General features: G+C 46.3%; 1 protein-coding gene across 1 annotated transcript in view; it reads left to right on the forward strand.

Moving 5' to 3' along the window:
• Positions 1-13196, forward strand: part of LOC123952905 (neuroblastoma breakpoint family member 12-like) — a 166088-nt gene that overhangs the window by 71615 nt on the left and 81277 nt on the right. The window contains exon 18 of the mRNA XM_046022588.1: positions 1987-2105. Within this exon, the coding sequence (XP_045878544.1) occupies positions 1987-2105 (119 nt within the window). The remainder of the gene's footprint in view (positions 1-1986; positions 2106-13196) is intronic.

Genomic DNA, 13196 nt, shown 5'->3' on the forward strand with positions numbered 1-13196 from the left:
CCCTCTTGCCATAGTGCTGGGAACACAAACCGGTAGAACCATTGTGGACGACGGTATGATGGTTCCTCAAAAACGTAGAAACACAACTCCCCTATGATCCAACAGTCCTACTCCTGGATATTTACTCTCAGAAATACATAAGCACTAGAAGCAGGAATACATGCAAAACAAAATTCTGGAAGGAGCCCAGATGTCTATCCACAGATGACTGGTGAAGACACTGTGGTATATTTATACCAAGGAGTATTATTCAGCCATAGAAAAGGATAAAATCTTGCCATTTGAAATGAGACAGCGGGATCTAGAGTCTATTATACTAATGAATTAAGTCTGTCAGCTGATCCAAAGGCGTCCATGGAAATGCAAATGACCTCGAAGTATCTAAGGGATGTTAACAGGATGGAGTGGCAGACCTACATGGCCTATTCCCCAATGACTATAGAAAGAAGTTACACAAAGTAAAAGCGATTTGTGGTATTCATCTTCGGTTGTAAGAGCTTCTGCACATTCTCAGTGCAGCTTGGAAGTTGCCTTCACCCCTTTTCACTTTAGTTACTTGATCTACAATCTGGCCACTATTCACATTTTTTGAAGACTTCAATTACATTATTTGTCAGAGAGAGATACAGTGACAGAGGGAACACAAGCAGAGGCAATGGGTGAGGAGGAAGCAGGCTCCCCGCTGAGCAGGGAGCCCGAGGTGGGGCTCCATCCCAGGACCCTGGGATCAAGACCTGAACTGAAGAAAGAGGCTCAACGACTGAGCCACCCGGGCACCCCTCTTTACATTATTTTTATATGAAGAGAGAATACTGAAGTCTGGAAAGCATCGAAGTTCTCAGAGACAAAGGCACAACATCGCTGATCATTAGGGCAAGGATGCCCCTATTAGACTTTGTGAACTTGCCTCGATTTCTCCAGCTGGCCAAGACAGAGACGGGAGCCACCGATACCAGCAGTTTCCTCCGGAGACCTGGGAAGTATCAGCTACTTTGGGCCACCATGGAACCCAGGTGTTGGCAGGCAGTGTCCTGAGGAGTGGAAATCTGGTTGCAGTCCCTGGGTTCCAAGATAGGATTCTCGGGTCCCTGGGCCAAGAAAGGGCAAAAACACGGTGAGAGACCGGGACAATCACTGATGTCATTCCCCAGGCAGCACTGGCCACTACCTCCCAGGAACTCACCACGCCCCCCACTTCTCATCACTTCTGCTTACTAGACTGAAAGCCCTGTGACAGTTGCGATGATGTTGTATTGACCTCTGTGTTCATGGCTCCAAGGACCAAGCCAAGCACTGAGGAAGCTCTCAGAGACATTCCTTCCCTGATCCAATAGAAGTGGTCGAAAGTCTCAAACCTCCACTGCAGTCCTGGCCCGAATGTCCTGTAGGAATGCTCTCTGCTTTCTCTCAGGAGGCAACAAATCCCCTTCCTTAAAGAGGAGCCGCACCACACTCTCGATGTCCCGGTCCATGCCCTCCCGGTGAGCTCTGATGAAGAAGGGACGGTCCCCTTGGATTCTTCTCAAAGGCTCACCCTGTCATTAGGATTTGAGGTACTTGGCCTAGCCCCCAAGCCCTTTTGCTGAGCAGGGAGCCCCCTGCCCCTCCCCCTCACCATGGGACTTGATCCCGGGGACCTGGGGTTAGGACATGAGCGGAAGGCAGACTCTCAAGGGACTGAGATCCCCACAGGCTACAAGATTTTGTTGGCATTCTCCCACTCACTGCTTCACCTCCGCAGTGAAATCTTCTTGATGTCAGATTCCACGTTCTTAACACAGACGAAGGAAAATGAGACCCTGAACATATACACAAAATATATTGTGCATAAAGCCCTTTACCACCATAGATTCCAAAGAATATTACTGGTATCACTGTCTCAGAGGCAAGAGCCCCCTCCTGTGCTCGTTTCTGACCTTACAACAATAGTCTGCAGTAAGGGTGGACCTCTGCAACTCTAATTCAAACCTCACTAATCCCCCTCAGCCCACACTTACTTGGAAGACATCCACCATAAGGGCAGCTCCAAGGTTGAAGCTCGGGGTCTGCGGCACAGCCTCATGGGCACCTCCTCCTCCTCTGGGATCTGGTACAGTTCTCCAGCAGTACAAACAAATCCCGATCCGTCTGCTGGGGCTCCGTGGCAGGGGCACAGGGGCACAGGCTCACTGTGGACTACGTAACTCTCTGAGTCCTCCCTGCTCAGCTCACGCTGCTCCCAGCAGCGTTCGATGCTGCCCTAGGCATTCCTCGGTTTCCCTTCAGGTTTCTGGGCTCCACTTGTGCTTATTCTTCCCTCCTCGGGCAACCACCTGCTCCACCATGGCCTTGCTCTTCTTTGTGTGATTCTCATCTTCCAAACTTGCTGATATCCTGTCTTCCAGCTCCTCTCTCCGTTCTCTGTTTGCGGTGTGGACTCAGCTCTGGCTCCGGTGGGAGACGCACAGAGAAGGGACCAAGTCAGGTCTCGGCTACAGTCCCCGGGGCTCCACAAAAGGCACCTCAGTCCCTCGTGCACTCGCAGACACTGAGCGGGAAGGGACTCTGGGGACTTGGAATAGCAACTGTACCTTACACATGGGGAAACTGAGGCCCACAGAAATTAGGAGAATTTCCCCCACCAGCTGAGAGCAGCAGAGCCCCCTCCCAGGCCTTGGCTGCAAACTTCCCTGTCCAGGCTCCTCACACACCCTCCAGAAACCCACCTCTGAATACCAGGGGACACGGGTCAATCAAGATTCCACTCTTAAAACAAAAATGGCAGAAGGACTTTTCCCTGGAGTATGCTTTTGCCACAATTCTACACTCCTACAGGTTATACTCAGTCGGTTTACAATCCCGGGTGAACTACTGTAAGTACACCCCGGGATGGGAGAGCAGGAAGGCCTCGGGATGGCAAATGTATCTGGGTTAGGAGTGTCTTTTCTTTTCCTGTCTCACAGATTATGGGTCATAGCTAAGGTGGTCTCAACTGAGGTTGTCTCCAATCATCTAAGGAACTCAACCTACTGGTCAGTAGGGGCAGGTTGGGCCCTAACCAAATTTGTCCTGGACCTGTCATTCCGATCTGCCCCCACTGGGGGACTGAAACCACCATGTAAATATAATGAAGCCATAGGTGACTCTAGGACCCAGGCTGGACAGGAGAGCACCTGCTCTGTACCTGCTCTTCTTGACCTGATAGCCCAGGAGGGGTGGGAAACCACGAAAGCGCTGTGTACCACCATCGGGGCCTCTGGCTCTGATCAATATTCCTCAACTATCGATTTCACACCTGGGACAACCCATTCAGGAACAAGGCCTTTTGAGTCATTGTGAATTTGAGAAACTGAGACGCAGGACACTCAAGACGCTTAGTCAAATCACACTTTCCCAGTCAGGTTTGCAGCTACAGCTACAGCTCTAAGATCTGAGCTCTCTCTTTTCTCCTTCTGTTTTAGGGATTTCTAGGGAGAGTGAACAAGGCCAGCCTCTGACACCCGCAACAGACAATCCCAGCCTGTATTTTCTGTATTTTCTCATGTTTGAAATAAATAATTATGCTTGCAGAATATCAACCTCAGACAAAGCTGCTTGGAGACCTTGATCAAATGAGACTAAACAAGGCCATCTGACAATATTGTTCAGGAGAGACAAAAACAAGGTCACAGTGCAACCTACAACCCAAACATCGTCTCTCTTCATAGGGAAAGACTATGACTTCTTTACTACAAGCATAGAATTGCCAGTGCTAATAGTGTTCAGTAGAGATCAAACCCCGCCTCTTTCCAGGCTCCCCGACATCACCTCCCCAAAGTCCAAATCCTAGAAAAGGTCCTCTTACTGAGACCTTAGGGTGTGTTCTTTCTGTCCGCAAGGAGTAAAAAAGCTAGCGAGGTCAATGACAAATGTGTTCCTGGAAATTCAACAGACAGGAATGAACACCAGCATCCCAGGAATGAACAGCTCTCAAAACCCAGCCTCAGAAATAAAGGTAATACTATCTATGAGATGCCCAGGCTCCAGAAACACAGAACTTGTTTGAATCCTTAAACAGGAAAAAATGAAAATGAAAATTAAATGAAATTAATAAAATTAAGATAAAATAAAATAAAGAATATGATATACATTTAAATAAAATAAAATAATAAAAATACCCTTTCTACCGATGCCATTAGTAATGAGCACGAACCTTGGTGTTCAGGCAGATTTTCCCAGCCCTGGTTGACACAGAGGAGTGCTCTTGACTTCAGGGTTGAGAGTTGGAGCCACACATTGGGTACAGAGATCACTTCAACATAAAATCTTGACAAAATGTTTAAAAATATGCAGCACCTTGCAGGCTGAGCTGGTTAAGCCTCCTACTTTTAGTTTCGCTCAGGTCATGATCTCAGGGTCCCCACAGGGCCCAGTGAAAGGACCTCTTCCGATTCTCTCCCTTTCCCTTGCCCTTGGCCTATTCCCACCGCTTGCAGGCTTGCACTGGGGCTCCGTCTCGCTCTCTGTCTCAAATAAATGAAGAAAATCTTTTAAAAATTACGGAAGAATCAAAACAAAATCGCCACTGAGGATGTTAGAATAGAAGCTAGCTAAGAGAGAATGTGCTGCACAGTATAGCTTAAGAAGGTCTAGTATCAGTTCCAAGCTGGTATTCCCGGCTGGGCTGGAAGCTCCAACCCTCCCCTTAACAGAGGAGTGTGCTCTCTGATGACCCAACCAGAGGCAGGTCCTCTCTGCCATCTCTAGCCCCAAGCTGCCACTCTGGACTCTTCCTCCTTGTCTAAGTGCATCAGCTCAGCAGACACTGAGCTCAAAAATCATGTCAGGGAAACGACAGCCATGTGGTATCATAGAACCGGGATCTTGAGTGGGAGGCAAGATGACAGGCTGCAGTAAGAAACGCTACATTTGCTTCAGGGATCACTCGCTGCCAAGAACCCACCACCCCACCCTACTGAACTGTATGCTGCCCCCACTGCATTCCTCTGGAATCTGGGGCAAAGGCCGAGCTCCCAGGGTTCATGCCTCCAGGGGCCGCCAAGGTATTCAGGACTAGGCGGGCTCTGTGGGGTCTCCTTTCGGGCCCTCCCCTCCCTCCCTCTTCCCATGACCCTGTGGGATGCTGGTCCCCACGCCTTCCCCCTGCTGAGCGGGACACTTGGCATCCCATCTCTTGGGCCGCTGCAAACCCTCTTCCTCACACCTGGACTTACCACACACACCTTCTGGGTCTGTCTGTCTTCTCCATTTGTTCTCTTAGAATTTGGGCTCCGATTCCCCGCTTATACCCTTCGCGTTATTCCACCAGTCTTTTGGTTGTTCTTCTTCTTCCTACTATCACAGGTTTCATTTTCTAGAGCTAGTTTTCAACGTGGCACTTCCAAGTGAGGTCTCAGAAGTCTCAGGAGGCCCAAACCCCAAGGGATGTTGACAGCACTTCCTACCTGGCCGAGGGCTGGCCATTGGCCAGCAGGGTGGGATGGGCGGGGCAAGCTGTGGGCCTGGAGGGCTTGGAGAAGGGAGGAGGTAACAAGGAAGGGCCCCGCCTAATGGGCGTGTCTGGTTGGTTGGTTGTTTTACCAACTGGAAGCATTACTTTTATTATTTATATTTAATTGTGGTAAAATTCTCATAACCTAGTATTTACCATTGCAAATATCTTTCCCAGATTTTTGCAGGTATAATGAGCATATAAAACTACATATATTGAAAGTGTACAATCTGATGACTTAATGTACATATTCCTTATAAAATGATTACTGCAATCAAATTAATGAACACATCACCTCACAATCACCTGATTTTTTTTTTTTTTTGTCAACAAGCTTAAGATCTATTCCTTTAGCAAATTTCAAGGGCACAATACAGTATTATAACTAGAGTCACTATGCTGTCCCTTAGACCCTCATAACTTATTCATCTTATAACTGAATGTTCTTACCCTTAGACCAATATCTGCCCATATGCCCCACCTCCCAGCCACTGGTAACCATCATCATCACAGAAACTATTTGTTTCTGTGAGTTCACTTCTTCATTTTTTTAAAAGTCCATGTATAGATTAGATGATAGCACACAGTATTTGTCTTTCTCTCTCTGGCTTTTTTCACTGAATATAATGTCCTGCAGCTACATCCATGTTGACCCAAACAGCAGAATTTCCTTCTTTTCCACGACCAAATGATATTCACATTTCCTTTCACATTAAAGTGTAATGCACATACAATCTTATATTAGTTTCGGGTGTACGGCACAGTGATTTGACAATTATATACACTACTCAATATTACACAATAAGTGTAATCCTCATCGGTCACTATAGCCTGGTATTACAATATCATTGACTAGATTCTTTTTGCTAGACTTTTCATGTCCATGACCCACATTTTCCTCACCCATGTAACACGTAGGTTGTTTCAGTGTCTTGGCTACAGTGCACAATGCTGAAGTGAACATGGGGTGCAGATATCTCTTTGAGATCCTCTTTCATTTCCTTTGGATATATGCCCCAAACTGGAATTGCTGCATCACAGGATAATTTTAGTTTCCTTCTTTTTTGGAAAAAAAAAAAAATGGCTGTATCAATTTACGTTTCTACCAGTGCACAAGGGTTCCGTGTTCCCCACAACCTTGCCAACACTGGTTATCTTTTTTCTCTCTTATATTAGCAACTCTAACTGGGACATAATAATATTTCATTGCAGTTTTGACTTGCATTTCCATGATCCTTTGGAAAGATATCTATTCAGGTCCTTTATCCATATTTTAATTTATTTTTTATTTTTTTTATTAACATACAATTTATTATTAGCCCCAGGGATACAGGTCTCTGAATCGCCAGGTTGACACACTTCACAGCACTCACCATAGCACGTGCCCTCCCCTATGTCCATCACTCAACCACCCTCTCCCTGCAAACCTCACCCCTGAAATCCTCAGTTTCTTTTGTGAGATTAAGAGTCTCTTATGGTTGGACTCTCTCCTGATCCCATCTTGTTTCATTGTTTCCTTCCCTACCCCCCCCCCCCCGGAACCCACCCACATTGCTCTTAATTCCTTATATCAGGGAGATCATATGATAACTGTCTTTCTCTGACTGACTTATTTCGCTCAACATAATACCCTCTAGTTCTGTCCATGTCATTGCAAATGGCAAGATTTCATTTCTTTTGATGGCTGCATAGTATTCCATTGTGCAATATATATGTATGTGTCTGTGTGTGTATATATACGTATACATATGCATATGTACACATATATACATACATACATATATACTTATACACATATATAAGTATACATATATATATACTTATACACATATATAAGTATACATATATATATTCTTGTATACCACCTCTTCCTCACCCATTCATCTGTTGATGGGCATCAAGGTTCTTTCCATAGTTTCACTATTGTGAGCACTGCTGCTATAAACATTTGGTGCACATGCCCCTTTGGATCACGAAATTTTTATCTTTAGGGTAAATACCCAGTAGTGCAATTGCTGGATCATAGGGTAGCTCCTTTTTCCATTTTTTGAGGAACCTCCATGCTGTTTTCCAGAGTCGTGGCACCGGCTTGCATTCTCACTAAAAGAGCGGGAGGGTTCCCCTTTCTCCACATCCTGCAGCATCTGTCATTTCCTGACTTGTTTATTTTAGCCATTCTGACTGGCGTGAGGTGGTATCACATTCTGGCTTGGATTTGTGTTTCCCTGGTGCCGAGTGACGTGGAGCACTTTTTCTTGTGCCTGCTGGCCATCTGGATGTCCTCTTTGCAGAAATGTCTGTTCAGGTCCTCTGCCCATTCCTTGATGGGATTATTTGTCCTTTGGCTGTTGAGTTTGATAAGTTCTTTCTAGATTTTGGATACTGGCCCTTTATCTGATACGTCCTTTGCAAATATCTTCTCCCAGATACTCAGCCTTAATACATTTCTTTCCCTGGCCAGCTCCCATGAAGGGAAATCATAACACCTAAAAGGAACACAGTTTCTCCTCTCTTCCCCAAGTTGTCTAGGGGGAGTTTTTAGGCACAGCTGATAGATCAGCAGGAATTCAAGCTTATTTCCTGACAAAGGGTACACTGGTTTCTCCCAGCATTGCTCTTTCATCAGTGCCAGAATTCTGACAGAGAGCTATGCATATTGTTAGAGGACACAGCACACTCCTCTCTGGAACCCACCCACTTATGAGCATGCTTTGTTGCTGCTGGCTCCCCATCCCCCCATTTCCCGATCTTACCTATTGGACCAACATGTTTCCCCCAGAGACACACCCAGCTCAGAGGGACTGCTTAACCTGCGGGGGGAGGGGGGCAATGCCAAGGACACACATACCTAGAAAGGGGCTGCATTCACAGTCAGCCATGATGTGGCGACGTGCAGTCAGAAGCCAGTCTAGAGCACCATGAGGAAATAGTACCACCAAATTTAGTGGTGTGGGTTTTGTACACCTTTTCTGATATAAACTTTTTACACATATGTTTAGATTCATGCCTGGCATCAGACAAAATGGAAGAAAAACCATGTGAAGTGGGAAAGATATTATGGTATTAAATTATACTGAGTTGTGTAATCGCAGTCTCCATTCACCCCTCCTACCCATGGGCATAGCCCACAAAACTGTTCAGTAGAGTTTCCACGTGCCCACAAATAGAGTCTAAGGATATAATCAGTTGAACGGTTACCCCAATGTTCCACCTTTTTTCCCATCCTCTACTCAATGCAAGGTCTTTCGATTGCCCACTCCCATTTTCAGAGAGACTGCAGGGAGGGCAGAGAGTAATGTGGTCATCCGGGGAAGATTCTCTTTCTTGGTCTACTTCGGTACTTAGTGTGCCACCTTTTGCCAGACAGGGGATTTCTGACCACACATGGGAAACCCAACAAATGCCCAAAGTATAGGGTGTCTGGGTTGATCTTGGAAAGTGTCAGTCAACATTTAGAATTCTCTCAAGGCTCAGAATGGCTCTTGATCTGCAAGGACCAAGATCATTCCCCTATCCTTTCCTGAGGGAAGGAACTCCAGATTCCTGATCCAGCACCTTATGATTTCAAAGGCAATACACATACACACACACATGCACACACAACGTCCTCGATTTTCTATTTCTTCTGCTTCTTTTTAAAGATTTTATTTGTTTATTTGAGGCACAGAGATCACAATTAGGCAGAGAGGCAGGCAGAGAGAGAGAGAGAGAGAGAGAGAGAGAGGAGGAAGCAGGCTCCCTGCCGAGCAGAGAGCCTGATGCGGGACTCGATCCCAGGTCCCTGACATCATGACCTGAGCCGAAGGCAGAGGCATAACCCACTGAGTCACCCAGACGCCCCTCCACTATTTTCTTGTTGGCAAAAACGTTTACAAGTCTGTGACAGGCAGCTGATTTAGATTCAAGCAAGCGTGGGAGAAATATCTAGAGGGCAACACTTGGAACAGCACTGAGCTCCCCAACCAGAAGAGCTCCATAGCCTCAGCCTGGGATGCTGGTGGCAGGGAGAGGCATGTCCTTGGAATGCTGACAAGGAGCAGGGGGATTGGGGGGGCTTGGCAACATGGAGTGTGGAGGGCAAGAGAGAGAGAAGTTGGGAAGGTGAGAGGGAGAGATTACCTCTGGCCTCTTGCTGGGGGCAGCTCCAAAGCCCTGAGCACTCCGTACAGGGGCCTCTGGGGACACTGTGGTCCTTCCAGTCGGAACGGGTGTGCAAAGAGCAAGGGCTCCTGCTAGTCTTTCTATCCCTATGGGTGCTGATCCGAGACTCTGGGGCTGAGGTGACCTCCCATCTGTCCCTGCTCCTCCCTGCTGGCAAAATGCAGGCGTGGCCCCAGGCAGAGGGATAGAATTCTAGACTCGGCCTCAATATCTTTCAAATGGAAAGTGAGAAAAAAGAAGTGCGGGTATGGTCAACTAATCTTCGACAAAGCAGGAAAGAATGTCCAATGGAAAAAAGACAGCCTCTTCAATAAATGGTGCTGGGAAAATTGGACAGCCACGTGCAGAAAAATGAAATTGGACCACTTCCTTACACCACATACGAAAATAGACTCCAAATGGATGAAGGGCCTCAATGTGAGAAAGGAATCCATCCAAATCCTTGAGGAGAATGCAGGCAGCAACCTCTTCGACCTCAGCCGTAGCAACATCTTCCTAGGAACAACGGCAAAGGCAAGGGAAGCAAGGGCAAAAATGAACTATTGGGATTTCATCAAGATCAAAAGCTTTTGCACAGCAAAGGAAACAGTTCACAAAACCAAAAGACAACTGACAGAATGGGAGAAGATATTTGCAAACGACATATCAGATAAAGGGCTAGTATCCAAAATCTATAAGGAACTTAGCAAACTCAACACCCAAAGAACAAACAATCCAATCAAGAAATGGGCAGAGGACATGAGCAGACATTTCTGCAAAGAAGACATCCAGATGGCCAACAGACACATGAAAAAGTGCTCCACGTCACTCGGCATCAGGGAAATACAAATCAAAACCACAATGAGATATCACCTCACACCAGTCAGAATGGTTAAAATTAACAAGTCAGGAAATGACAGATGCTGGCGAGGATGCGGAGAAAGGGGAACCCTCCTCCACTGTTGGTGGGAATGCAAGCTGGTGCAACCACTCTGGAAAACAGCATGGAGGTTCCTCAAAATGTTGAAAATAGAACTACCCTATGATCCAGCAATTGCACTACTGGGTATTTACCCTAAAGATACAGACGTAGTGATCCGAAGGGGCACGTGTACCCGAATGTTTATAGCAGCAATGTCTACAATAGCCAAACTATGGAAAGAACCTAGATGTCCATCAACAGATGAATGGATAAAGAAGATGTGGTATATATACACAATGGAATACTATGCAGCCATCAAAAGAAATGAAATCTTGGGACGCCTGAGTGGCTCAGTTGGTTAAGCCACTGCCTTCGACTCAGGTCATGATCCTGGGGTCCTGGGATCGAGTCCCGCATCGGGCTCCTTGCTCGGCAGGGAGCCTGCTTCTTCCTCTCTCTGCCTGCCTCTCTGCCTGCTTGTGTGTACTCTCTCTCTCTAGCAAATAAATAAAATCTTTAAAAAAAAAAAAAAGAAATGAAATCTTGCCATTTGCGACGACGTGGATGGAACTAGAGCGTATCATGCTTAGTGAAATAAGTCAATCGGAGAAAAACAACTATCATATGATCTTACTCTGATTGATGGATACAGTATAGAATCCACAGAACTTGCAGAAGAGCTCGTAATCGCCTCTTTACGTCTTCAGTAAGGCTTCCCGTCAACAGGTGACTCTTAGCAGTAGCTCAGTCATGGGAAGCCAAAACTTATACACAGAGTCTTTTTCCTTGAGAGTCAGCACCCTCAACCCTGCAATTCTTCAAGGGTCAACCTGCATCTCTATTGACAGAGGACACGCTTAAATATAGAAAAATTTCAAAGCATCCACACACAAACATATTAGAGCCCATACACACATTCCATAAGGTTGCAGGGTACTATCTATGCAAATATCACTTGTGTTTCTGTGCACTGCCACGGAACAAACTGAGCAGGAAATTAAGAAAGCAATCCCACTGACAGTAGCACCAAAAACAGTAAAATATCCAGGCATCAGTTCATTGTAGGAGAAGCAAGACTTGTTCGCTGAAAAGTGTAAAACACTGCTGGAGGCGAGGAAAGACCTCGTGGGAAAAGCCACTGTGTGCATGTATGGATGATTTACTGTAGTTCCTACGGCAACGCTACAGAGAGATCTACAGAGTCAATACGGACCTATCAATATTCTTAATCTGCATCTTCTAATGCCGTCAATCGCTTGCAGTACACTGCCTTTCAGACATCGTCGTTTTCCTCTCTTAAAGATAGATAGGGCCTTGTTCATATTTTCCATTGATCTATTTTTCATTTTCAAGTGATGGAAAACTATTACAATAACTGGTTTCATCTCCATATCTGGTGGTTCTCACATCTGTGCCCGCCCTGCCTTATTTTCAGATGACTGATCTGTCTTCTGATTAGGGGTCATTTCTCCTCGAGAGCGCCAGACCCCGTTCCCTCGACGGCTTTCAGATAATTGCCCCTGAGTTGCAGACCCTGCCTCGTGGAAATTGTGTCAAACAAGATACTGAATTATGATAGATGAGGTTTGGGATTTAGTGAGAGCTGAGGGGGTGCCTGCGTAGCTCAGTCAGTTGAGCGTCTGGCCTCAGCTGACATCATGGCCCCTGGGTCCTGGGATCTAGCCCCACATTCTGCTCCCTGCTCGGCAGGGAGCCTGCTTCTCCCTCTCCCTTGCTGCTCTCCTCCTTGGAGTCTCTCTCTCTCTCTCTCTCTGTATCACTGTCAACCACATAAATAAAAACTTCAAAAAGAGATTGAGAGCTGTTTTGCTCCTGAACTTCCAGGAAATTGATGACGAGGACCACAAAGGAGCAGGCCAATATGCCTTGGGGCTTTTCGAGTTGCAAATGGGCACCTGCAGAGGCATGATACATGGTTTTGGTAGCTACCTCGCAACAGATTTGGCCATCACGGCCACAAAATCCACGATCCACCCGTCACTCTGTGCACAGATTATCCTGCCTTAACTTAGGCCGATGGCCTATATTTCAGGAAACATCAGAGGATTCCATAAGAGCACATCCAACAAATATGGGAATGACATAAAGGGTTGTATTATTAAGTCAGTCCCCCAAATCATAAGTCGTACCCAATATCAAGTTGACTCACATTGTCAAGGGGCAAATTTTGAGGTAGCAGCAAAGCACCTGAGATCCCGGCAACACTAACGGCAGGAACCGGCTTCCCACAGGAGGACCTGCTCTGACCCAGACAAAACATATATTATCTCTAAGCTTTCTTTTTTTAACTTTTGTTTTAACTGTTGTTTTAACTTTTGTTGATTTATTTGACAGACAGAGACACACAGCGAGAGAGGGAACACAGGCAGGAGGCGTGGGAGAAGGAGAAGCAGGCATCCTGCTGAGCAGGCAGCCTGATGTGAGGCTCGATCTCATGACCTGAGCCGAAGGCAGACACTTAACCACTGAACCACCCAGGTGCACACCATGGAGCTGTTTGGGGTGATTTCCCATGGCCATGCTTACATAGCTGATGTGACTTCTTCAAGGAAATGCGGCCACATTAATCAATGGATTCTAAATTTGGTTTCCTTAAATAGTTCTCCACACATCAGATACACCCTCCTGAGAGCATGCCAGAGA

This window comes from Meles meles, chromosome 1 (genome assembly GCF_922984935.1).
Source record: "Meles meles chromosome 1, mMelMel3.1 paternal haplotype, whole genome shotgun sequence".
NCBI lineage: Eukaryota > Metazoa > Chordata > Mammalia > Carnivora > Mustelidae > Meles > Meles meles.